The sequence below is a fragment of the Scomber japonicus genome, chromosome 1, assembly GCF_027409825.1.
Source record: "Scomber japonicus isolate fScoJap1 chromosome 1, fScoJap1.pri, whole genome shotgun sequence".
NCBI classification, from domain to species: Eukaryota; Metazoa; Chordata; class Actinopteri; order Scombriformes; family Scombridae; genus Scomber; species Scomber japonicus.
This window is the reverse complement of record NC_070578.1, coordinates 17,239,523-17,267,274: the sequence shown is the minus strand read 5'-3', so window position 1 is coordinate 17,267,274 and position 27,752 is coordinate 17,239,523. Positions and strand designations below refer to the sequence as shown.

The 27,752-nt window shown below is 40.1% G+C and overlaps 2 protein-coding genes across 3 annotated transcripts; both read right to left on the bottom strand.

Moving 5' to 3' along the window:
* Positions 1-387: 387 nt before the first annotated feature.
* xkr5b (XK related 5b) lies at positions 388-10,835 on the bottom strand. Its single transcript, XM_053317252.1, has 13 exons — positions 10,727-10,835; positions 7,474-7,563; positions 7,282-7,387; positions 6,965-7,131; positions 6,046-6,179; positions 5,268-5,346; positions 4,829-4,998; positions 4,121-4,232; positions 2,982-3,149; positions 2,621-2,811; positions 2,348-2,431; positions 1,627-1,810; positions 388-1,064 (listed from the first exon to the last, which is right to left on the bottom strand). Exons 1-13 carry the CDS (start codon positions 10,833-10,835, stop codon positions 388-390), a joined length of 2,271 nt encoding a protein of 756 aa, XP_053173227.1.
* Positions 10,836-18,313: 7,478 nt separating this feature from the next.
* eva1a (eva-1 homolog A (C. elegans)) lies at positions 18,314-20,406 on the bottom strand. Of its 2 annotated transcripts, none has more exons than XM_053317015.1 (4): positions 20,304-20,406; positions 19,679-19,837; positions 19,484-19,606; positions 18,314-18,426 (listed from the first exon to the last, which is right to left on the bottom strand). In XM_053317015.1, the coding sequence occupies exons 1-4, from the start codon at positions 20,404-20,406 to the stop codon at positions 18,314-18,316; spliced, it is 498 nt and encodes a 165-aa protein (XP_053172990.1). The 2 variants fall into 2 exon arrangements, with proteins under 2 accessions (XP_053172990.1, XP_053172999.1); XM_053317024.1 differs by having other exon boundaries at positions 19,484-19,591.
* Positions 20,407-27,752: the final 7,346 nt, after the last annotated feature.

Sequence of the window (27,752 nt, the reverse complement as noted above, 5' to 3'; positions counted from 1 at the left end):
AGCCGTCTTTGTCACTAACAAGTTGTCGGCCAAATGTGTCTCTAACAATTACTGCTAATTGTATAAGATGGAACAAGCCAGAGGTACTAGTACTAGGAATCATGTTTGTGATGCAAGTGATCGAGAGTACTTTACCAGTGTACCACAGAGCACCAGCACTTTTAGTAAATTTAACCCTTATATCTGCATGTCAGGGGGAAAAAGGTAAATAATCATTTTTACTGTATATTCTAATATTCAAAGACTGATTTAAAACACTGAAAAGCCCCCAAACCAAGCCTTCCCCAAGTTAGTTAATGCATGAAGTCATGTATATCCTTGATTGCTGAACTGAAAAATACATCATTCCCCACCCAGATGTTCCCCTCCCTTTTACCCCCATCCTCTTTACTCCTCCCTCTCTCTACTGTCCACAAACTGGACCATCTGTTTTCGAGCGTGGGACATGACTGGAGTGAGTGGAACGACTGGAGTGGTAGGCGTAGCAGTGCCAGGAGGTGTAGCACCGGGAGTTGAAGCTGCAGGTGTTGAAGCAGCAGGAGTCGAATCTGCAGGCGTTGAAGCTAAAGGTGTTGAAGCAGCAGGGGTCGAAGCACTGGGGGTCCCTCCAGGGGTAGGACCTGGTGTTGTACCTGGAGTTGCAGGGGTGACAATAACTGGGGCCAGGCCTGGACTTTCAGCCCCAGCTCGAGGCTCCAGTCGTGGGGTGGATGTGATAAAGCGAGCTTCTCTGATGCGGTAGGGACTTCTGTAGGTGGAGATGGGCGACAACTCGGAGCCCCAGCCGAGGTAACTCCCACTGGATGGAGACTGTGCATCCGCACTGAAATACAGTGTAGTGCTAGACTCCCCGGGGAGGCCTGGTTTCTTTTCTGGGGAACCAATCAAGAGAGGGGACCGTCGTTCAGGTGACCAGCCGGGAGTCTTGATGTCCAGAGAACCTACAGAGGACGAGACCTCGGTCAGGCTTGCAGCATTGCTGTCGATGTGGCGGAGACTTCCTGGTTGTCGAGGAGATGAAGGTGTAGGTGACCCGTAAGCAGCACTCTGAAAATCTTCATCACCTTTGAAGATGAAAGCACATTCAGTTAAAGGTGTGTGCAAGATGTGTTTAAAATGATATGCACATTTCTTACAGAAAATGTCATGTACGACAACTTCTACAATGGCTACAGAAGATTATAATTTTCAATAATAATTTTGGACATAAAATACTTTTTTTGAATGCTTATCACACAATTCAACAGTACAATACAGTTGTTGGGTACAGCTTCCAATTTGGTAACACGCAGCATTGCACTGAATCAGTAATGCCGTAACGTTGTGTAGGACCAGGTTAATTTATTCTTGGCCAATAATTTACAACCAAAGGGATCAACCCCTCTGCACACCTTTGGGATGAACACATCCACAGAAAAGAGCATCACTCATGAGCCTTTTGGCAGCTGTGTGAAGCATTTGTTTGCTTTAATGGTGGGATGCTACAGGTTAAGTCCACTATCTTTAGTGTATGTTTCTGGGATCTAAGGTGACCCAATATTATACTGATCTGCGTTTTTTATTTCCCTGCTACTGTATGTTTATAAGTGTGCAGACATATAGCTCAATGTGCATCAGGACTCCAACCTTTTTCCTCTGATGCTGGAGCGCTGGACTCTTCTTCTGCAGTCTCCTCAAAAATGACCTCTTGGACTGGGATGATCTCCGGAAACATTCTCATATCATGGATTGTCGTAGGAGGAGTTTTTCTCACAGGTCTGGCGATTACACTGGAGTGAGCTGGCTTTGGTGGTTGGACCACCTCTATCACCTGGGGGGCAAGACAGACAGCTGAGGCTCAGATCACCGACAGAAGTAGTGTACTAATGTTTGTTCTCAAGACCACAATGGTTCAACATGTTTTCCGCTATTCTACTGAATTGATCTTTACGTCAATATGTTCATTTTACACACAAACAAGAATTTTAAAGCCATTATGTAGAATTTTTAAGCTATTAAAAAAACATATTTCTACAATAAGTGTGAGGTGTTTTTGTTTTTGAGAAAATTAAGCCAGTTCAAGTGAAAATTGGTGCAGTCTATATACTGTTTTCAGCTTATTTGTCTCAGTGTCACCTGGCTGGATCTGTGTCATTTTGAGAAATGTCAGATTTTTTGGCCACTTGGGATCAGCAGAAACAAGGTCTGAACACTGACTTATCATCATTTTTTGAGTTGAAAAGATGAACTTGTCATCTGGTGAATGTAAGTCCTGAATTTATTCTCCAATACCTTTAGTTTTAATTATGTAGTATATCTGCTGTATTCTTACTGGTTGAATGAGGGATAAATTAAACAAAGATCTTGCCTGTGTAGGTTGGGTCACCGCTGGTGGAGGTGGTAGAGGAGCTGGTTGTGGGGTCTGAAGAATCTGTGGTTGAACAGGTGGAATCTGACAAGACATGACCATGACAACAAAACCTTCATATCTGAAGTTATACACCCAAGCCAGTGTTTACTCCAAGACAACTATTCATGCTGGAGTGGACATGTTTCAGAAGAATCGTTCAACTGAAACTAAAAGTGATGCAACACAGTAGAGAGTAGATCTCACCACATAAACCTGAAGAGAACAACAAACCTGAGGCACATAAGGTTCATCAGGGGAGTGAACTTCTTCAGGCAGACCCATGAGTCCGGCCAGCCCTCCCTCACCATACGCTGACCAGATCGTAGATACATCCCCAGTCTTTAGGGCCAAGCGAATCAGCAGCCAGTGGTGATGCTTCCAGCCCTCCCATTGGATAGGGAGATCCATGAGGGTCATACCACCTAATTAGATTAACAGCCAGAGTTTTATTTCTATTCATGTGTTTATAGACAGACAGACAGACAGACAGACAGACAGACAGATAGATAAATAGATAGATAGATAGATAGATAGATAGATAGATAGATAGATAGATAGATAGATAGATAGATAGATAGATAGATAAACAAACCAGACAGTGTTGCATGGCGATGGAAAGTGGGCGTGACTTTCTCCTCCAATGAAAGTGTCGATCCACGCTCTGTGCAGGCTCCACCTATCCCCCTGTGGCGAATACTCTGAAAGATCTCAAAGGACTTGGGGTGGAGGAAACGGTAATACAACACCAACGCTATCACACCTGGAGAAAGAGCAGTAAAGAGACAGGGAGGACTTGAGGTGGAAGAAATATGTGAATCTCTGCTACTACTAGTGCTGAAAATCACATTGACAATCATAATACAACCTAAATGAAACACAAGAGGCTAAAACTGTGACATCATCTGTGAGGCTAATTCATACCCTGTTATTTTACCCCATAGATGATGCAATCAGTTAAGTCTGATCTTAACTGTGACTTCATCTGTGAGATCACAGAAAGGGATAATATATTAGGACTGTGAAAGTAAACGTTATCTAAAACATCTGAACTGTGATGTCATCAGTGAGTTTAAACAGGCAAATTCATACCCTGTTACCCCAGAGATGATGTAATCAGTTCAGTCAGATCTTGAGATCAAAAATGATCCTATGACCATTAATGTTTTTTTAGGGTTTGTACGAGTGGCCCTCCAACACTGAGAAACTCAGGAGGTGGAACTTTTCACGAGCTAAGCACAGTTTTCCCTAAGGCCCAGTTATTGCACACTGACTGAGATCTCTCTGTAAGGGTCCTACAGCAACCTGTGATCCATTTAAGGGAGAATCAGAATCAGTGAATTCAAACAGGCTAATTTATACCCTGGTATTGCCTCACAGATGATGGAATCAGTTCAGTCAAATCTTGAGGACATTGCAGCTCAGATCAAAGTGACTTACTCAACTAACTTAATCAATTAGCAAAATTAAATGTAATGTCATTAAAATGCACAAATGGTTTTCTGGTATGAAACAGAATCAGGGTTATTACATGAATGTATTTCAAAGAGTAAATATATTAATTCGAAACAAAGGTCATGTAATCTAGACATCTAATAAACTTTCACTTTGTGAAGTAGTACTGCTACTAAATGAATGTCTTAGAACAAATATTTGTGGAAAATTAGACATAACCACAGAGAGAATGCATTTCCACTTGAACATGAGTCGAGTTTATGGCTGTGTATGCCTCACCAATGAGGAAGCTGCAGAACACGGCAGCTGGGATGCCCACAGTGTCCCATGACACCATAGTAAACAACCAGGAGGAGGCCAGGAGGAGAAACGCGTTCTCTAAAAACATGGCCTGAAGAAGAACATAAAGAAACACAGAAGCTGAAGGCATTGATACCACACCCAAACTGAACAGCTTCTAAACCTCTGAACTTCCCAACTTCCTTAAAAGATAAACTATTTGACAAAGGCCTTGTTTGTAGGTGTAAAACAAGTAACATGGATGATATTTCAAAAATCAAGAAACACTAGGAGCCACTGTTTAATTCAGTACCTATTTTGTAGGTAAACGTGGACTTCAATAAAAATGCAACTTAAATGATTGTTTAACAAGTGATCCATCACCATCGTTATATTAAATTGTCATTTTTTTCAGCTAAGTTTGGTGTCGGTGTTGCTTGCTTCTTTGTTGAAAAGTGCCGATGAGGGGCTGGATGAAGCAGCCATCTGTAGTGATGGTGAATAGATCAAATATCAGCACTGCAACACTGACTGTTGAGAAAACTGCACTTAAATTAAGTGGCAGAAAGGGATGGACCCAAAACTTTGTTTGTGTTTTTTTTTACCTAATAAACATTAACTCTTTTCATCTTTCTTTTTTTCTATTTTTTTCTTTTCTCAAATGCTGAGTTGAGTTTTCTAAAAAGTAGAGACCACAAACCCACATACCAGGTAGAAACCAGCCATCCGGTATCTGGATTGACCGTATTTCACATTGAGGAAAAGGAAGATATGAATGGCTCCCAGAACGAGATTGAAGAGTCTCCATCGACTAGTTGAACGTATGATGTCAGTCTGCTGAGACACCATCCAGAAAGTTGCACCCAGCCAGTGCACACCTGACACACACACATACACAACCAATTCATTGTTTAAATTTGACAACAAATGTTTACATAAACACAACATTTCAGACAAATTGTTAGCTCTAAACCTGACGGCAGTGGGGGTTTACAACAACAAGGTAACCTCAACAAGACTAATCTCTATAGTGTAACCCTGGCACTCATTCACAAACACATCTCTCATGCCATTACCCCACACAAAATGGACTGTTAAGATTCAAGAAATATGTGCTTTGAGGTGAAGCCTTGGCATCCAGACTCACCAATAACTCCTAAGATCCACTGTTTGAAGATACGTGTGAAGAGCATGAGAACAGCAAATCGAGATCCCAACATACCAACCTGAAGACAGAGAAAGATACCCGACTGCGTCATATACACTGGCATAAACAACACATACATGCACATACAACTCACACAGTCATAAATATGAATTCTATTTTTATTATATTAATACTGTCTTTATTGTCCCGCAGGAAATTTGTTTTCAGTCTCCTCACATTTCACACAGAACCATACAGATAGCCATACTGAAAATATACTGATTTACATAAATACATAATATTAATTTCCTTGCCTGTTTCCCAACACATACACACCCACAGGTGATTCAGCATCTATACACTGTATCAGCAAGGCAGTTTGCTCAGTGCTGGGATGAAGGGATTGTGTCTACAGCCTGATGGCAGTAGTGTTGGTTGTGGATTTAGAGTCAGTGTTATTTGCTATTATAAGTGTGAGGTCTGTGATAGCTCTGTCATTTATGTCTGAGAGATTAGTTGTGAGGAAGGTGATGATTTTCACAGTATGTGTAATTCTAGTAAGAGTTTGTTGTTGTTTGAGATGATTAACATGGTAAAGAAACAGGTGGATCAGTAGAACAGAATGGGTTAGATTATGCTTTGGTAAAACAACAACAGTAAGTGGGGGGCAACATAAAGTGCTCTGAGTTTGCAGATGATGAAGAGTCTCTGCTGGGATTTTTTTACTATCTGATGTTGTACATACTGGTTGTTGGAAGGTTGTTTTGAATAAGCTCACCCTCCATAGCAGTCGACAGAGAATGGCAGCGGGAGTCATTTGCAGATGTCCTGGTCTGATAAGTGAACAGGCACGGGCGTAGAGGACCAATGCCCAGGCGAGCGATAACAAACACACCACAAAACATACTGAGGCTGGAGTAGAGAGAAACAGTAGGAGGGGGGCACATAAGAGAGAAAAAGACATGTTAAATACTGTGACATCTTTTAATGTCAACTCATTATTCACTGATATGATTTTGCACTTTTTATTCTATTCATTGGTTTTGTTAGGTTTCTTTGATCCACATTTATCTTTCATTTTTAAATCTAAAAGCTGCCACATGGACACATTCAATCATGTTTGCTAAATGGATTTAAGAGTCTCGAGTTGTTCTGCAGTTAGACAGAGGATTCGGCTCCTCTAGGACTTCAATATTACATTTTCCCATAAAAGCATTAATGAATCCAGTGTGGTGTAGATGTGATGCAGGAAGTGGAAAACCAGAACCATTACACTCCCTGTAACTTTAGTTGACTGTGGTGATAAGTGGTTTCTTTCCATTAGAGAGCCTCACATTTGCTCATACAGTAACAATTGTGAACATATAAAGAAACAGCTGCATGAGCAGGCACTAGCTCTCTCAATGGTAGTGGTTAGACCAGCAGGGGTCCCTAATACCCCTGAACCAAAGTTAACTAAATGCATTTTACTGTTATTGTGTCATTGCAGGTTTCTCAGATGTAGTTTTTGTGACAAACCCTTGACAGGTGACCCATGGCCTAATATTACCAGAAATCCTTTACTTGCAAATATTTGATAACCTTAACAAATACTGGTCATACCTTTACTATAATCACACTCAAAACTATCTAAGCTTCTTCACTACTTCTCATCCTGCTAATATATACTATTTAGCTTTTGTTGACTTTCACTCTACCTGGAGATTTGATTCCTATATCAGTACAGATGAGCACGTAGGTGTGCAGCAGAGTCTCAGGAAGGGTGACCACCAAGGCCTCGAAGAGACGTAAGGCTGAAACATCAGCCTGCTGCATGATCTCACCATAGACATCCTCATCTGGCAGACGCATACACTGCCACAGCCTGTCAAAGCCAGAGTTTGACAAATGGAAAACAGAGTGAGAGATAGACTGATAGAGAGGAAAAAAGGAAATATACTCTACTTACTTATACTCTACTTATTAAAACAATTATGGCTCTCCTTTTACCCACACATACACAAAGTCATCCCACCTTTTGAAAATACCCAGGTGTAGTACGTGGGTCCAGATGAGAGACTTTCTGCGGATACGTCCATCTGACAGGAACCACAGGTAGCTAAGCAACTGGGGACCCCAACCTGGGAAAAACAGAATGAAACATAAATAAAATAGTCTATCAATATATCTATTTGTTTTTGTTGTCGTCTTGTTGACATAATCTCACCTGGCAACAGTAACAGTGCAGTCAATGCAGCTAGATAGGCGTAGCAGTAGTTGTGTCCCACCCACAGATAATACACAAAGCAGTAGATCACTGGGGGAAAGGAGAAACACACATTTACTAACAGACACACTTAAAGGCTGCACAGAAACACAGTTATGATTGAGATGTACTATGTTTTTGTTTGTGTAGCCTGTTTATGATGCTATAAAAATGCTAACTACAAATTGTGAGAAAAAAATGTGTGAAAAATAAAAACATGGGTATATAAACCCTGTGATGGAATCCATATGATGGTACTGTATACTTCTACTTTACAACATTTCAGGGGGAAAATATTTTACTTTTTACATTTACTAGGTGATTCAACCAATTGAGAAGGACAGGAGGAAAACCAACCCACAGTGTCATGTTATTTTAAACTAGTCGGCTACTTACCTCTACTTCCTTATGTTCAAGTCATATCATATATCATTACCCCCCACCTAATGAAATACGAGGGGGGGACAATTTTATATAAAACAATTTGCTTTAAAAAGTGTGAGAGTAATGAGAATGCAGCTTCTTTAAAGACATAGAAACATAGAAACCCTTTCTAAACAAAGACGTGCTCATTTTAGCCCTGGAGCGGTTCATGTTTGCCATTTTACCAACAAAGTTAAATTCAAATTCATAGTATTGTTCTTTAGTGACAACAGATTGATGTTCTCATCAAACAGTCAAAATATCACATGACTAAAACTTGTTTCCTATGTGTTTTCTTAGTAAACAGATATGTATAAGGTACCACAAAGCTAATAAACTGATTCAGGTACAGTGCTGAATACTATACTAGAAAGACTGAACATTAAACATATTCACACATCTAAAAGTGTAGCTTCACAACAAAAAATATTAAAGCATGTATTAAATATATGACTTACACACTCTTATCTATATGCATAACAAACAAAAACTAGTCTACAAAGCAGAGAATGTAAACACTTCTTGTTCTAGTTACTTGTCTAGTTACTTTAAACTTATTTCTCAAAATATATGGCTCAGCTTAAAAATATATAAGAATGAAGAGATTGCCACAAGCAAGCAGCCAGACCTCCTGTGCACTGATTGACAAGTCACACAACATCAACAGGTGACTGAACAACCGCTCGATAACTGTCTAAAAACAGGACAATTTGTACTATGTTTAAAGGGCCAAAATTACTTCTTTATTATCCTCCTCCGCTCTCCTCTCACTGCCTCACACACACTGCTCTTTCCCCTCTTGGCTGCCCTGCAGGTGTCAATGTTGAAGCATTTCAATGAGAAAAAATATTTGATAAATGATACTGAGATTTGGTTATGGTTTATTTGAGCCTAATACTCCTTTTTGACTTTTGATCTCCCTTTTGACTCTCAAAAACAAAGGGAGATCAACCTCCACTGCCTCTAGGGACAAGTCTCCTCTGACTCTTAGAGATTTAACTACCCAACAGATTAAGCAGTTAGAAAATGAGCTCCACTTTGTCCAGTCAATTCACTATAGTGCTTGTGATTGGCTACTTTTGTTACACAAAGTCTGTTGCTGATGGGGCTGACTTCTGTGCTTTTAAGTAAATTAAATTATTTAGGAATTTGAGAATTTGTAATGTGTTTTCAAATTCTGGCATCTCTTTGTTTACTTGAGTAATATTCTGCAAACTTCTTCCATTACTGGATTAGAAAAGATCCCCTCGAGCCTATAGGTTATAAAAACACTGTACTTTGAACAATTATTTGTGTCTACAGTGATTTTTCCACCAAAAGAATAATCTCATTAAAATCCTTAAACTGACATTAACTCCTTCTCCCTTATTAGAAATTCAAGAAACTATGAATATACAATTGTTAACTTCAAAATAAATACAAATTTACTCTGTGTTCACTAAAAAGTCCCTTCTCAGTGTATGTGCACTTTAAGCTTCAAGTTTCCACATCACATTTGTGCAAGTTGAATACTGGACCACAATTGGCTCCAGACTAGTTGTAATGTCACAAATCCTGCTCATCACTAGGTATACACCTTGAATTCAGATTTTCGGTAAGCACAGAGAAACTTTCCTCCTTCGGCAGATAAATGTGAAAACAGCCTCCAAATGTCAAACTCCAAGAACAAGATGGAGAACACATTTTTGAGTGGAGGGGGACTTTAAACTTTGTTAGACAAACTTCACATGACCACAATCAATTGATCATTGTGATCATAGCAGATCTGCTGTAAATCACATGCATTTTTATGTATATTCTTAAGGAAAGACTTTAGTCGCAGCTTCATTTTGTAATAGGCTACTCGAAGCTATAAATCTGAGTAACAGACTGGCAACATGCTGTCTGATACTGCAGTGCTTAATAGAAATGTTAAATTCGGACTGCAGCAAATTATTAGTGGGTGACTGCTGGAACATAGAGCATTTCAGTGCTAGTGTGTTTTGTGAGTGCCAACACTTTTTCGTATGACCTACAGCACATTATAGGATCTCACAAAGATGCCTCCTCCCTCCTGTCTACACTCCCTTACACTCCTCATCCTGCAGCTCTGCCTCCTCCCTCCATCCCTCCAACCTTGAAATCTGAACCGTTTAAGCTGCCAAACGGGCGGGCTGTCCAGGCAGACTAGGCCCCATCCTGGGGTACGCCCATCCTCTCCTCCATTCATGCACCTCCAAAAAAAAAAGGGCGCTGAAATATGACAACATGGCCCCGCTTTGTTTTTATTTATGGGATCACACAGAAGCTGAAATGATGCATCTGTATAAGACAGGAGGGAGGAAACTCTGGCGTGAGTCTGCAGTTTTGCGGCATGCAGGATTTCATAACAGGGTATAAATATAGGAAAAGAGGCTCACTACTGCAGACTGTGACTCTATTATTAATGACAACACAATTACACGGCCGCTGAAGTGAAACAAATATTTTTCAGACATAACTATGTTGGATTATTGAACATTTTAAAACAGACAATGGAATGACACCCACAAGCTTCCATCTCTTCAAACTCAGGCATCTGCTCTCTGGTCCTCACTGTACACCATGACCACGCGCACGCGCGTGCATACACTATTGAAGTAAGATAACACTCACAGATACCATCACATGAACCAACCATAGACTGTAAAAAGAACCAACACACCGTCAATGACATAACACTTATTTTTAGTGTGTGTGTATGTGTGTGTGTGTGTGTGTGTGTGTGTGTGTGTGTGTGTGTGTGTGTGTGTGTGTCCCAGGTAGGACTCACGCGCCGTCCTCTCTGCAACGATGAGAAATGCGGTAAAGGCGAAGACGCAAACCTGGCAGCAGGGCATGCAGGCGCCTTCGTGGTTCGAAGTCGCCGTGTAGTCTCTCATAGCGGGATTAAAGTGTAAACTCTCTGCCTCAGAATAACGGTGTTATCGCTGTATGTATGTATAGGTTGGTCTGAACAGACCGACCGCTGTCCAACTGCTGCAGCCCGCTCTATGCGCTCAGTGTCCCCGTCCCAACGTCCCCGCCCGTCCCGTTAAAGCGGCAGCACTAAGTACAAAATACAAGCACTATGAGGAGACTGATGCTTCATGCTCAGGACTGCTTGCATCGATGCTCTTCAATGTTCAAGCCTATGTTACATTTCTCCTTACTTCTTTTTTATTGTCTTATAAAGTATGGATATTTGGGGCTTTTCGTTGCCTCAAGATAAAGGAGAAAGGAGTTTAATAAGCACTATACTTTTACCATAGAGACATGTGTTTCGTTATTTGATAGAGATGCCCACAGGTAAAACAAATTCAGTTTCGTCCCAAAATGGAAATTCCTTGTTTGAAATGTTTAGTTATATCAATTATAACTGAATTTCTCATTGTATTTACCTTTAATGGACATGTGACATGTTGTCATGGTGAAGCTGCGTTCTACAAAGCTGCGGGGCAGGGGTGGGCAACTTTGATGATAAAGAGGGCCACAAATATTTTATCCTCACTACCACAGGAACAGATGGTGACCGTGCACTTCCATCAGTAGTTAATAAAGAACAAAATATGTCAGTAACTTAAGTTTATTATACCATCTACCGATAACAATATTGTAGAAAATACTCTCACCTGCCCAGGCTAGGGCGGGCGGGGCTTACATAGCTCAACCTAACAGGCCTCACCTGAGGCGATAAACCCTCAATCAGCCTCTGCTCAGCCTCTTCTCTTTGTCTGCTGCTTTGAAAAAACAGGGACCAAAGCTTGACACAACCTTGTTTGTTGAGACCCAGATAGAGTGCCAGAGGTAGGGTTTGAGAAACATTGTGTTTTCTGGAGGCCATGCAACATGCACAGGGCAGGCTCTATGACAGGACTACTGGGACACACAGGAAGGGTTTCAATCTCGCTACAAAGCAGTCAGCCCGGGAACAGGGCCCCCTGGATCCACAGGGAGGACAAAGTTGCAGAAAAATACAGTCTGGGCTACTAAACTCTTACATAGGCACCCCAGCCAACACCCCACGAAGGTGGGCCACAAGTCAGGAGTGTTGTCCAATATGATCTGTCTTAGATTTGTCTGAAGGACAGATCACAGGACAGATCAGAGGCCTGTACTATGAAGCTGGATTAACATACCCGGGATATCCCTTGGTTACCTGGGTTGACTTACCCAGACATTCACAATCGGTACTACGAAGCTGGTTATCAACTTGGTAATTGAACCCAGGGTTTTCCAATTGTGATCACTGCGCTCACATAAAGGGGAGGTGTTTGCAGCGTCTGACCAATCGCAAACATGGAGAAACCCTGCAGAGAAGCCGACTTTACCATGGAGGAGCAGACAATTATTCTTCAAAAATATGAAGAATTCAAACATATCATCCAGGCCAAAAGCAACACTGTTGCCGCAGCAAAAGCAGGAAGGAATGCTGGCAGAAAATTGCCGACTCTGTTAATGGGTAAATTCGTGAGATTATACAATATTAATTCATTTTCTCGTCTCACAGGTAATCTGGGCCTGTAGACATCTGGATGACAGGTTCCAGTCCCGGACCTTCTAGCTTGTTGATTTTCATTGTGCTTTTCTCCTCTATCCTTCCTTTCTCTCCTCTCAACCCCAACCGGTCGAGGCAGATGGCCGCCCACTTTGAGTCTGGTTCTGCCTGAGGTTTCTTCCTGTTAAAAGGGAGTTTTTTCTTGCCACTGTTGCCAAGGGTTTGCTCATGTGGGAATGTTGGGTCTCTTTAAAATTAAAACCTGAAGAGTACGGTTTAGAACCTGCTCTATGTGTAAAGTGCCTTGAGATAACACTGTTGTGATTTGGCGCTATACAAATAAAGATTGATCGATTGATTGATTGATTGATTGATTGATTGATCGGACAATATAAATGGATAGCACTCTGATCACTCAATTTCACTTTATTACGGCACAGACGTTTCGGGCAGAGCGCTTCCTCAGTGCCCTTCATTTCATTTATATTTAGGGCCCGAGCCTGCCAATGGCGGGCGAAGCACTATTGTATCTATAAGGATTCTTCTTTTTTTTGCATTAATGGGCGTGGCAAAATGGCTCTGTAGCGCCCCCTTGGAAAATGAATAAAATTGAGCCCCTCGCCACAGATTGACATAGACAAACAAAACTCGGTACACATGTACATCATGTCAAGACGCACCAACAAGTCTCTTGGACCCATACCCTAACATCAGGGTTGGTTTATCAGACCAACTTCAAATTTGCACAGAAGCATCTTGAGACATTGGAGATGAAAAGTTATCAAAAGCTTTTTCCCCCGTCATTCCTGGTTGCCGTGGCGACGCAGCAAATTTCGATGTCTCGCCATGAAATTTCAAACCCTCATAACTTGACTCCACATGGCCTGAGATTTTCCAAATTTCATATGCTTGTTCAGCGTCCTGATCTGAACACATGTACAAGTCTCATATTTAGTGACAGTCATAGCGCCACCTACTGGCAACAGGAAGTCACTTGTTACTCCCATAATCTTAAGTATTTACACCTGAAATTGACTCAGCTAAGACATAAGACCTTGGTGATGCTACATTCTGCAATTCATGACCCATCATCAAATACTGTTGCCATGACAACACATTCAACGCCATGAAATACGATTACAGTTTTCAGGGGCAAAGGATGCCTCCAGGGTCACAAAACTTGTGACTTACTTATTCCTGTTGGGCGTGGCTGTGCGGACAATTTCGATGCTTCGCCACAAAGAAAAAAGTCACAGAAACAGACATTTACATCTACACCAAATTGGTCACACATGTAAAGGGTCCCACCCTGAACACGTCTATGCATCAATACTGTGTCATATACACATCGCCACCTACTGGACACAGGAAGTCAGCCTCATATGACAAACATTATCCGACTTATATGAAATTTACAGGGTGTGTTCTCCACATCATACACTGCAACATGACATATAATTGGTGGGTTGTCTCTAGCACCACATAGTGGACACAGGCAGTGTGAGTTAACCCCATCACACAATGTTCAATAAAAGCCCGGGTGCCAAGGGACTTGGGAACAAGTCAAGAACAAGTATAAAAACATACTTCAAAGCGGTCAGTGACAAGGCTTTATTTCTTAACACTGTCTCTATTGTATGGATGAAATCAACGGAATTTATTTGATATTGTTTGCAGCCCACAGGAAAAAATGCAGTTTCAAAAAGACAGGGGAGGGCCTCCTTCAATGATGTCACTGATGTCACTGATGTTAGTGATGTCATTGATGTTTGTGATGTCAGTGATGTAACTGATTTTTGTGATGTAAGTGATGTTAGTGACGTTAGTGATGTTTGTGATGTCAGTGTTGTCAGTGATGTTTGTGATGTAAGCGACGTTAGTGATGTCACTGATGTATGTGTTGTAAGTGACGTTAGTGATGTCACTGATGCCATTGATGTTTGTGACGTCAGTGATGATGTCACTGATTTTTGTGATGTCACTGATATTTATGATGTCACTGATATTTGTGATGTCAGCTATGTTAATGATGTCAGTAACGTTAGTGATTTCAGTGATGTTTATGATGTAAGTGATGTTAATGATGTCAGTGATGTTTGTGATGTCAGAGATTTCAGTATTGTTAATGATGTCAGTGATTTCAGTATTGTAAGTGATGTTACTGATGTTTGTGATGTCAGTGATATCACTGATATTTCTGATGTAAGTGATGTTAGTGATTTTTGTGATGTCAGTGATGTTTGCGATGTAAGTGATGTGATGTCACTGATGTTTGTGTTGTAAGTGATGTTAGTGATTTCAGTTATGTCATTGATGTTTGTGATGTCAGCCTGGTATGGCAATATTACTGCAAAACTGAAAACTAAACTCACTCGTCTGGTGCACACGGCAATGAAGGTGATAGGAAGAAATAACTATTAGACCTTGCAGTCTATTTATGAACAAACTGTTCTTAGGCAAGCCCAGAGGATAGTAACTGAGCCATCCCATATTCTTCATTTAGAATATGAGCTCCTACCCTTGGGCAGACGATATAGAGTCCCTAACTGCAAACTCCATTTTAAGAATTCATTTGTTCCAACCTCCATCAAATTCCTAAACAATGCTGCTTAAGATCGAAGATTGTGTAATAATTTCATAGTGCTTTTATTATGGCGATCTTTTAGCATGTGTTTTTTTTTTTTTCCCCCATTGATGCATATATGTGTTGTGTGCAATGTTATGGGATATGTGCAATATCGTTATGTAATTGTTGTTGGGATGGTATGGCTGGTGATGTACTGTTTGTTGTCATTGTGGCTGTCAAGGCATTTATGGTGCAGTTGCTGAGTCCAAGACAAATTACCCTAAGCGGGACAATAAAGTATATTGTATTGTATTGTACTGTAGATGATATCAGTGATGTCAGTGATGTCACTGACTTTTGTGATGTCACTGGTATTTGTGATGTTAGCTATGTTAATGATGTCAGTAATGTTAGTGATGTCACTGATGTTTCTGATGTAAGTGATGTCAGTGATATTTGTGATGTCAGCGATTTCAGTGATGTTTGTGATGTCACTGATGTTCATGATATCAGTGATGTTAATAATCTATACTGTGATTGGGGTGATCCTGTGATTGGGGTGATCTGTCCTGTGATTGGTCTGATCTGTCCTGTGATTGGTCTGATCTGTCCTCCTTCAGACCAATCAAAGTATAGATCATAAACATCACTGACATCAGTGACATCACTGACAGATATCAGACCAATCACAGGACAGATTAGACCAATCATGAAACAGAACTGATCAATCACAGGAATCACAGACATTGATTGGTCTGATATCTGTCAGTGATGTCACTGATGTTTGTGATGACAATGATCTGTCCTGTGATTGGTCTGGACATGAAATGAGATCCAATCTCACGGAATCTGGAGCGGGCAAGAGTGCGCGCTAGAGAGTGACTGCGCGCGTGGGTTTCTGCGACTATCAACGCAGCGCGTGTGAGCGCAAAGCGTCCTGATTGCTCTGCGTTACTGCTGAGTTGACCCTCCGGTCCGACACCCAGTGCGCCCCACCCCCCCAGACCGAACTTCCCTGAAAGGAGTTTTTGCAGGTTGGGATGTCTGCTAAAATAAGAAGTGAAACTATCTGTAGCAACATATTCCTGTGGCATTTGGCTTAAAACAGCATAAACCAGGTGAGTTTACTTTCTGGACACAGAGGTAACCTAGTATGGTGGCTAATTTGCGATTAGCTTTACTAACATTTATCGTTTAGCATGATAATAAACTTTAATTTGGTTGTTAAATCTTTACCAGAGGACAGACAATATTACACACATTTTTAATATGAATGCTCTCCTTTATCCATGATGACACAAACTGCATTTAGGATAGCTTATTTTTACGTTCAGTGACTAACACGTGTGAAGTGTGAAGCATGTATAGGCTATATGATCTATGGGGTTTTAAGACCAAAAATGGCTGAATATGAATTGTCTTTAAAACCCCTTTTCTCTTGAATAACATTTGATGACAATCAAACTTCAGAAGAGCATATCTCCCTGAATATTTGGTGTTGAAAGATAGTGTTGTTTTTTTTAAAGCTGAGACTTTCCTCTTTACAGACATATAGTCTTGTATGAGAATTATGAGGAATGGTCTGAAGAGTAGAAGTTTTAGGGGCAGGGGACCATTATGGACAGCAGGGGGAGCCTGACTCCACAATAATTAAAACTGTCACAGATGATACAGACATGGTATGGTGCATAGATAGTTTGCCCAGATTTTTGACCATCACTGCAGAGACCCTGGCTTGGCTTGTTTAGTGTTGAATGAACACATCTGAGTGTGTTCATGGGTGGGAGGAGCATAGGGTTCTCATTTTTGCCAATTTACTACAGTGACCTGTAGCTTCTGGGTAGTGAAGGGGCAAAATTGGACGTTGAACTTTTTGCACACTATTTAAAAGTAACAAAGTACATTTACTGAAGTACTTTAGCATAGTTGTGAGGTACTTAATTATTTTCTCAATTAAGTACCCTGTGGGACATAAGGGCACAGTGGGCTCACTCCATCATTCCCTATTCTTGGAAACATGTCAGACAACCCCCTAAGTTAAGTTCATCTCAGCTAGTGCATCCATCTAGGTTCTGCACTGGGTCATTTTTGTGCTACACAGACCTTTACAGAAGCTACACACTACTGTATGGTAAAGTATGTGCTAAACATGTGCATAAAGGATCCAACTAGTTATAGACTCCATATGTCTGTGCCCCGTGTCCTTATCTAGAGAGGGCTGCATTCTCTAAAACCAAAGGACTCAAACACACACACACACACACACACACACACACACACACACACACACACACAGGAGGACTTACATGTTATCACAGCACCACCAAGAGCCACTGCTATTGTGATTTTAATAAGGGAATTTATTCAATAATATGTACAGAAAACAATTTTCTTAAAATCATGGAATGAAAATGTATTACTTTCTCCAGCTCATTAACAAAAGAGTCAAATAAAAAAAAGCAACATGATCTTCTTAAACAAGATGAACTGCTGTCTTAATGTGCAACACACAGCTGATAACACAACCCAGTCTACAGATGAAACCAACAGGCCCGTTAGGTTTTCCTTTATGTCACAACTACAACAGTCATGTTTCCTTAGGATGCATTCAGTTCATTTTGGGGATGCAAAAAAGAAAACAGTAGAAGCACCAGTATGTGTAAAACCATCCTAGCATGGAGCTAAAGTCTGACACATTTCCTTTTTTTTATCTTCAGTCACTGAGAAAAATGCAACAACACAGTTTCACCAAGATTTGAATGTGCACATCAGTGGGAGGCGTATGAACTGCTACACAGCACCCACTTCTTCTTTATACTAGCTCCATGTTTCTCTAAAGCACCTGTTACAAATGTGTGGATGAAAAGTTATAAAAAACCTTTGTACAGTAGCTCCAAATTTACCACAAGTTACATTTCACAAGATTTTCATCTCCAGGTATGGTGTCTGATCACTTCTTTTCTCTGTGTGTAAACCTGAGTCCTCTGAACAGATCATTACAGCAGTCCTCTGTAGGTCCACTGTGTCTTCACTTGTTGGGTTTTCAAGGAGTTCTTCTAAACATGGACAGTATGATCCTTTATCAGAGGATTAAGCCAACACAACTCATGTTTTCCTTGTTGTTTATACAGTGAAGGGAATTGCTAATGGCAGTTCTGGCAGTAATAGTTTGATCCGTATGAGTCTCTTTGGGTAGTGTAACTTTTCTGTCTGATGATTTTATTAGTTTCATACACTGTTTTTCCACTTATTCATCCTCCATCCATCTTTCTGTCTGTCTAAAGGTCCCCCCCTTTGTCTGTATCTGTTTGTCCATGTCAGTAATATCTGTTGAGGCTTTGAGTGACTGTGCTGATGTCTGGTTGTCCATTCATCCAGATTTCTCTGAGAATCCTTTCCCGCTCTTCCAGCCGCTGAGCTCGGTCCAGCTCTGATGACACACACACACACACACACACACACACACACACACACACACACACACACACACAAAGATTAAAATATCCTTCTACATTGTCTGTTCTCATATCCATCATATTCTAGCAGATCATGACTGAAAGGATGTTCTATTTTTAAGTGTGTGTGTGTGTGTGTGTGTGTGTGTGTATGTGTATGTGTATGTGTGTGTGACAGATCAACAGAGAGCATCTATGAGATAGTGTAAACTGACACATGTAGTGGACTAAATGAGAAAACATGGAAATTTAAACTGTACGTGGTTACAGCTCTGGGTTTAGACACCTGTTTGTTCAAATGCATATTCTTATTAAAAAGCCATGTCTTTCATACACAATTTGAAATTTGAAATATTTTTTGTTTTGTTAGTTTGTCTACTGTTTTCTACAGCTGCAACAATTAGTCGATCAATCAGTTAGTTGATCGTCAGAAAAATAATCTAACTATTTTGATTATTGATTTTATAAAAATGCTAAACATGCTGCTTTTTCTGCTTTATATAATTCTAAAATGAATATCTTTGGATTTTGGACTGTTGGTCAGACAAAACAAGACATTTGAAGATATCACATTTGGTTCTGGGAAATTAGAACATTTTATAGACTACATAATTAATCAATCAATAAAATGATCAGCAGATTAATTGATAATGAAAATAATTGTTAGTTGCAGCCCTACTGTTTTGTAATTATTATTTTTTAATGACCATAGCAATAAGAGGCATTTGATAGAGTGACAGATTCTTTAAAGAAGTAGATCACTCAAATCACAAACCAAAACAAAAACTGTTTCCACTTCTTTTGTGTTCAGTGGAAAGCAGTTGAACCAGAAGACCGACTTTATGTATGTAAATGTAATTTTGCCCCAGTGCCACTCCTGCACTGCATGAGACATTCATTATTTTAGTGCTCTATCTCCTGTTAATGTGGATCATATGTGTCATGAGTCTCTCTATATTATATATTTGTGTGTGTGTGAGAGAGAGAGAGAGAGAGAGAGAGAGAGAGATGGAGAGAGAGAGAGAGTGATACCTTCAGCTGATGTGAACATGCTGGCATGCAGCAGAGCTCTCTCGAAGCGCCTGCGTCTCCGTGCAGACAGGTCACACGTATCATCCCAGTCCTCGGATTCGCTGTCCCCTGCAGGCCCCGTTCCTCCGGATGCAACAACAGCCATGCTGTCTGGATTACTGTCACTGGGCTGCTGATGGGGACAGCTATGACGACTACGGTGATGTTTGTTCCTGTGGCGCTGGCGATGATGCTTACTGTTGCCGTAGTGACAGTCTGCTCGACAGTGTATCTGGAAGACGATGGCACAGAGTGTGACAAGAAGGCCAACACACACACCACCCAGGAACACCAGCGCTGTCCTCTCGGGTTGGTCTGAGAAAGAGACGGAAAAAGAAACCAGATAATGAAAAAATCTTATGTTAACTGCTGCCAGGAAGGAGAGACAGTCTTTCCTCTCCTGCTCCCACTCCCATCTCTTCCTCTGCTGTTTCCAGCATTTCAGCCTCGTGCTCCCTGTTCACCTGCTGCCTGCCTGTCTCAGATCTGCTACTGTCTTTTTTTACCCCTGTTTTTTCCAAGTAAACAAGTGTGCTTTTAATCTACACCTTAGTTTTCCAGATGAAAATACATACAGCTCAGGATAAAATATTTTTCCGAGATAATTTGATGGTTTGTTTTAGTTGGAATTCAAATTTGCATGCAAGGCACTGACTTAATAATCAGTGCCAAATATCAGGTGCATACACATGAGAAATGCTTCTAACAAAGATCACTTTAAATCGAAGACCAATATTCTTGTTAGGCTGTGAGAGTGATTGGAAGATTGAAAATTTCGTACCTGCAATGAAGGTATAAGCTGCCAGTATATTGCTTAACAATGCCATCTCCTGGGAGACCACCTTCACCTCCATATCTGGGCTTCCTGTCGTTGGAGTGCTCATGATTTCAGATCTAGTTGAGCATCCAGTTGTGCTCTTCTGCAGGCGTCACTGTAGCTTAGTGGAGTTCATACTTCATGTCTCCTCCACGGCTGTAGAGGATTGTAGGTTTGAGGGGTGGCGGGTGAGAGGAGAATAAGAAATAACACAAGAGAAGGGACACAGGGGAGAGGTGAGTGAGTAATGACAGGCATAAGAAACAATGAATAGATGCAGGGTGGGAGATAGAATGATGAAGATTCATTAGTGACAGTTTTTATTGACAAATCATTACCGTTTGGAAAAACAACAATGCATTCTGGAGACAGTCCTACTTTAGATTTCCATCCAAAACCTGAACATTAATGACTGCATGAAAACATAGATTAATGTTAGCAGTGAGATACGGTAAGTTAACTATGCCCTTTAGAGGTTTTTGAAACTCTGAAATTTAGCACTCACACTAAATATTATTCATGCTCGTTAAAGTGATCCAGATGCTGCTGCAATGTTAAGAATATGTTCTCATAAAAAAAGGAAAGATATCAAATGATTCCTGTTTATCCGTGACTGAAATATGTCTTGTATGGAGATAAGTGGATGGTATTCAGCTTCCATTTGACAAATTGGAGATGATTATAGAGTGCTGTGGAAATGTTGTAGTCTTACCCCTTCATCTGTTAGGTAACAAGATTGTAAAGTGAGCGGTGTAGCTTGAACTTGTTCAGCAAATTAAAAACTAAAACTTGTTGGTATAGCAGGCCTGGATGCCTGCTGTGGACTGTGCACACACTGTTGAACTGACATACTGAATATATTTTCATTCTTACATCAGAAACACTTAAAAACGGGGAAGCCTGAAAAGTTAGTTGTGTCTAATCTTATCTACACCTGGGACACACACCTGTTAAACACTTTTAAAATTCTTGCTCTGTGAGAACCCACTGTAAGATGTCCATGTGATATTTAGACTTTAAATTCATGATGTATGTGTGAGAAATACACAGGATTGGGTGGCCATTGTTTTTTATTGTATAATATAAGGGATTTACTGAAGGAAAGTCAAATTTAAAGTAGAAACAACTAATCAAGGGAAAGAGTGAATAAATTGATCATCAGTTTATTATTAATGATTCTTATTCAACCACTAGGTGGCAACAAATCATCATTAATGTTTCTGCCAAAAACAATCATATGAGTTGTATCAAGATGTGACTGATCCTGGAAATGGACACAAACACATAGACATGTTACACAGACATGATGGTGCTGTCAAAAACCAGTTACTGTACTGGACCAGGACTGAGCAAAGTCCCAGAAAAGGACACATCTATAATCAGGAGATTAAAAAAAGAAGAAGAAGAAAAAAGAAAGAACTGTGAAACAACAACAGGCACTGTTGCCGGTTTGGTTTCACAGGTCTTCAATGACAGGTTCACACTTTTTCAATCCCTTCATTGTAGCTGAACAGGAAAACACTGTCCACTGAGATGCAAGATAGATTTCTTTTTCCTAGAAAGACTGTCACTGTGGATGATCTTCACTATTTGACTAACTCAGACTGCTGAAGCTTCATATCATCTTCACATAAACTTTTAAATTCATTTTTGCACAAAGTGAGTGCTGAATCAGAATTAGTCCCTCATCACTTACATTGAAAGCAAATTTGGAGGAGATCTTTTGATGGTCATTATGAGCAGAAGGAACAATTACAGTGAGGAAAACCTGTATCAGTGTTTATATGGACACCTGATTATTGTTTTTAAAAATTGTGAAATTACCCTTTAATGTCCACTATCTGCAAAATAACTCCTACGGAGGTAAAATCAAACAAAATTCATCCAAAACAAAGCAAGCTGTTACAGGGACACATGTTTCCACTAGTCAAGTTAAATGTAGAGATATGTACTGTAGACTACAGTATTGTCTAGACATGTAGCCCCACACCCAATTACCTCCTCTGAAACTCCCCCACGTCACTCAGAATTATACCTTCAGTGTGTGTGTTTGTGTGTGTGTGTGTGTTTGTTATTTGATGGCTATGGTATATATATATATTTCATGAATACCCTGACAGGTTGAAACTAACTGATGGTAGAGAGATTTTGAAGATCACAGAGAGGAAGTGGGGCATCTCAGACCAATCAGGCTATTGGAGCTCAAGTTCTGGAGAAGATCTCGGAAGATCCTTCATCATGACAGATAAGATAAGATATATCTTATCTTAATTCCTTTATTAGTCCCACAATAGGGAAATTTGCATTATTACAGCAGCAAGAGGACAGTAAATATGTATATTATATGTATATAGCACATCATTGAAATTAGTAGTATACATGAAATACTAATATTGCAAGGTATTGGACATTAAAAGTGCAGTGTGTCCAATTTTCCAGGTTGGGGGTGGGGGGTTGAGGTTTACTGGGAGCAGTGCTGGTTGTACAGTCTGACAGGAGAGGAGGATTTAAAGAGACACAATAAGATGAGCAGGGAAGCAGGAAAAAGGGAGGTGACTCCACTGTGTCTGCCTTTCTTTCGTCTTTCTAACCCAATTGGCTCAGTCAAAGGGCTTCACAGCCTCGGGGACTGAAAAGGTCTGATCATGTTTTTATCTTGAGATGAGATGTTGCCTAAATGTGTCATTCAGTTCTAATTAACAAGAGGTTACATTTTTCAATACAGTAAGTTTTGGTGAGTTGAGCCTGAATGGAAAAAAAATCTGTAGATAGTCAGGACCCTTAATAACTCTAAAGAGGTGTCACAACTTGACAACACATTAGGAAAGAAAGCAAATAAAAGCTACATAAAACAATGACTATGAGATTTTCGACAAAGATTAATGACATTTTTTTTAACCCAAATAAAGAGACTTAATTATTCAATGTATTGACTGTGGAAATTAGTTGTATCCACCGTGTATGTATTGTGTGAGTGGAGAAAGTGTGTGTGTATTTGTTCTAGGGTGCATGAAAGCAAAAACAAGGAACTAGAGCAACATAACCAAATCCAAAGAGGCATCTGTAGGAGAGAGCAGAACTGCAGCAGCACAGCAGCCAAGTGTCAGAGAGCACACTGTCGGCTGCCTATGGAAGCGTATCTGCACCTTTATTCAAATGGCAATGCATTTTGAAAATTGGCAATTCAATTTGCAAAGTGGCAATGCAATCCTCGCATCACTTTGTATTTTCTTAGGTTAAACAACACAATGAAATACAACAGCGCCCCCGCTTACTGGATTGCATTTCCACACACGTTATCTCTACCAAACTTCAAATTGAGAATGCAATCTGTCAGTTCTCTCATCAAGGCGGGTCTTCCTTAACAATATCACGTGACTTCTCAGCCGTGTCCAGGTATTGTGTAATACAGGTAGACGATAGCCATGTAACCAATCAGAGACAGGTAGCGTTCATGCGCCTGCACGGGTCAAAAGCAGGAGGCCAGAGCGAGAAACGGTGAATGTGGTATGTATGGACAAGTGGAGAAGGAGAGAATGACCGAGAAACATCCAGAGAGGAGAAGATCAGAAGGACAAAAAAAATGAAATATAAGAACTTTGACCAGACAAGGACCGGTGGACACGTTGGTGGTTTTCTAACCGGCAGAGGGACAGACGGGCCGGAGAGTGAAAGCGGACAGGTGAGTAACATCAGCTCTGCTGTGCATCACATAAACAGTAATGTTACCTGTCTGGACATTCAGCTCACTGTCTAGTTTGTCAAGATATGCTGTTGTTGTGATGTTAGCTGTAAAGTAGCAGCAGAGTTGTTACTACAGCTGTCTGACTCTGCACGATAACACGGCAGCTAACAGTTAGCAGTATGCTAACGTATAACCAAACATTAGCTGATGTTGCTGCTTTCAAGTGTTTACAACCATGAAGACTTATAAACACAGGTTTGCTATCACATTAAGATTATTTTGAGTGATACAAAATGTTAAATCCTGATAGTTTTTACGCAGTTGTGCTTTGTTACACATACAGATTGATACATACAAAAATAGATTTACTTCAATGGAAAATCTTGACTTAGAGCATGAATTGCCAATTTGCAAAATGCATTGCCATTTGAATAAAGCAGATATGCTTCCATAGGCTGCAGTCAGGCTTGAATAACCTTGGAAACACACCGAGGCCCTCAGGTGTTCCAGGGTACACTAATGATCCACCTGCAGAGTGAACAGAAACCCACAAACCATTCAACAAACAACCTCTTCAGGCTTCTAAGTAAAAATCCCTCTTTGCATGAGCTGCTTTAGAAGGTCATACGCCAAAATTGTGGGAACCACTGACCTAAATTATAGATTGTTTGTTGCTCCATGTTCTCAGATTTACACACTATGTCGAGTGATAGCAGTAAACTTACAGTTAAGTGCATATGACGCTAGGTCGAAATTACGCCGAACCATCGCTTTAACACTCATCTCAGATAATGCAACTATCACTCAGTATGGTTACAGAGTTGTGTGATAGTCACAGATAAAATCTGGATTTATATTCTTATCACGTATTGGATTCACCAGCATTCAAATTCTGCAAACATTTACAGTCTGCTTCAAGCAGCCCCCCACCTCAAAGATAAATTAAACTGTCTAAAGTTACTTTTACCCTCTTTTATTCTCTTTCTCTGTAAAATTGTACTTAATCAAACACATATTCAGTGTTGCATTAAATCTGAACAGTGCTTGAAGCCTGACTCTCTAATTACACTATAAATTGTGCATGCCTTACGTAAAACGTATTATTTTCATTCTTCACTAATGTTTCATAATGATTTCATCTAAAAGTTTGGGATCTGTTCTTTCAAATAAATTTAAACACTGCAGATGTGACTGATTGTGTTAATCAAGTAAGTCAAGAACCCAGAATGGAGCAGGGTTAAAAGGACACACGCATTTGTTATATTTCTCTGTTGTTGTTTTTCACCTTCTTAATTTCATGAATGTGTCAATTATGATTTCCCCGGCTGACGTCATTCACCACAGCACATTACATGTGAGTCTTTTACCTATTAAACTCTTAATTGATCCTTGACTTAATGACTTCATGATGAAGATAGACCAGATTTCATTTAAAAAATATCTATAAATGTTAATATCATATCATAGAAGTTTCGAGGAGTGTAATAATGCCAAAATGTGTTTGTTGTACTCTCATGTTTTGAAGCTGTAAAGACATGGAGTTTGGCCAAGCAGAAGTTGAACCTGAACAAATAAAAAATGGATGATGCTCTCAAAGAAGATCAAACTGGCCTATTTTTTAGGAGGATTTCAGCTTTAAACACTCAGAAACAGACAGCATAGCACTCTTCACCTGTTTGTAAAAACTGAGATCACACCGAGGGACAAATGTTTCTACACTCAGTAAAATGAAGATTTGTCTCCTCCTCATTGTGTTCATTAGCATAAAAACAAACCTCAGGCGCATGTAATTATGTTACAAAACTAACAAAACAGTCAAAAAGCGAAAGCATCACCATAGCAAGTGCAAGAGGAAGCAACAAAGCAACAAATCACATGACACTGCAGTTCAACATAACACAAACAACACAACCTCGGAGCAATTCTAAATTCACTGGCTGTCAGGGTCATTTTGTGATGTTGTGTATAAATGCTGCAGGACGTGACTGCCCTTCTCTTTTCCTCTCTCTGGCTTGCTCTCTCCACTTCTGTCTTTTGGATTTGACAATTTGGTTTATTGTTTCTTACAGCAAAAGTCATCACAGGCTATCAGGCAGCTGAACATTTATGCTAATATGAGACACTCGGCCTGCAGCAGTGACAGTCTGTCCAACAGTCTAGACAACACTCACACTGATGACATGAGCATGCATGAGAGGAAATGTATCCATGTTCATTCTGCTCTATCTATCTATCCATCTATCTATCTATCTATCTATCTATCTATCTGTCTGTCTGTAGAAATAAAGGAATAGTTAAAAAAATTTGCTAATTTCTTAATTCTCATAATTCAAAGACTAATACCACTCTCAGCTGAGTATGATAAATTTAGCTAATAGTAGCTAGAGACAGCAGTGGGTAGGGCTGGACGATTAATTGAATTTTAATCGCGATGTCGATTTTGGCCTCCCACGATTATAAAAACATAATAATCGACATAAAACAATTTTTGTTCCGCCCGGCGTTGCGCACCTGTGACATAAATCCAATGCCCCCGTCTTTCCCAGCAAGTTCTGTGTCCCACCCCTTATGTTAGACCCGCTGGAGGAACGGTGTGTTTCTTTTCTTTTTATTTATTGTTTTTACATATTGCTATTTTTATTTCCATTTGTCATTATATATATATTTTCTTGATTTTAATTTATTTCTGGTTGTGCTGTTCAAATATATTTCAAGTTGAGTTCTGGTGGTTCAATAAATGCTTATGTTTACACATCTATGAATAATCGTGTTTTATAATCACGATTTCAATATCGATAATAATAATCGTGATTATGATTTTTGCCACAATCGTCCAGCCCTAGCAGTGGGTTAGCTTAGCTTAGCACAAACACTGGAAAGAGGGTGAAACAACTAGCCAAACTCTGTTCATAACCGCCTACCAGCACCTCTACAGCTCAGCAGTTAACACGTTACCTTTCGTTGTTTTCATAAAATAAAAAAAGCAGCATAAAACCATCAAATTGCCTTCAAATGGAGGTTATGTATAGGTCTAATTCTTGGCTGGGACCAGTGACTTCCATGCATCTTTGCTGAGAGTCTAGCAACTAGTGACAGACAGTCAAGAAATACTCCAGCAAACAACAACTGAACTGATGTTTTTGCATGTTATATCTGTATATGTGGCTAGAGCTTTGCTAGCTGCCAAAAGTCAGTTAGCATAGCTTAGCACAAATACTGGAAACAAAGGGAAACTGCTAGTCTGGATCTGTCCAAAGGGGACAAAATCTGCCAAGCAGCACTAACACTCAGTAATAAACACATTGTTTCTTGTTTGCTTAGTCCATACAAAAACATGAGAGTGGACTTGATCTTCTCATCTAACTATGAGAAAAAGCAAGTATGTTTATTTCCCAAAACTATTAAATATGGTTTTAACAACACAAAGAATTGAATGATTCAGATTTATTGCCTGTTGTATGTTTTCAGCCACAGAAAAGTAACCATGCAAGTAGTTTTTTTGTGCATATGTCATCCTGTTTTTTGCTCTATGACCAAAGTCTAAATGCAACATGCCAACAGTTACTGTAAGATACTTCCTTTCTTTTTTCTCCTTTTTTCCCTTCTCTCTGTGTCTGTGCAGTCTAGCCAAGCTCTTATGTGGCACAATAGCTCTTTGTTTTTCTCCTTGTGGCTAAGAAGGATATATGGTTATGCTTCTTTCAGCTTAGCCTACACTGTATGCCAGC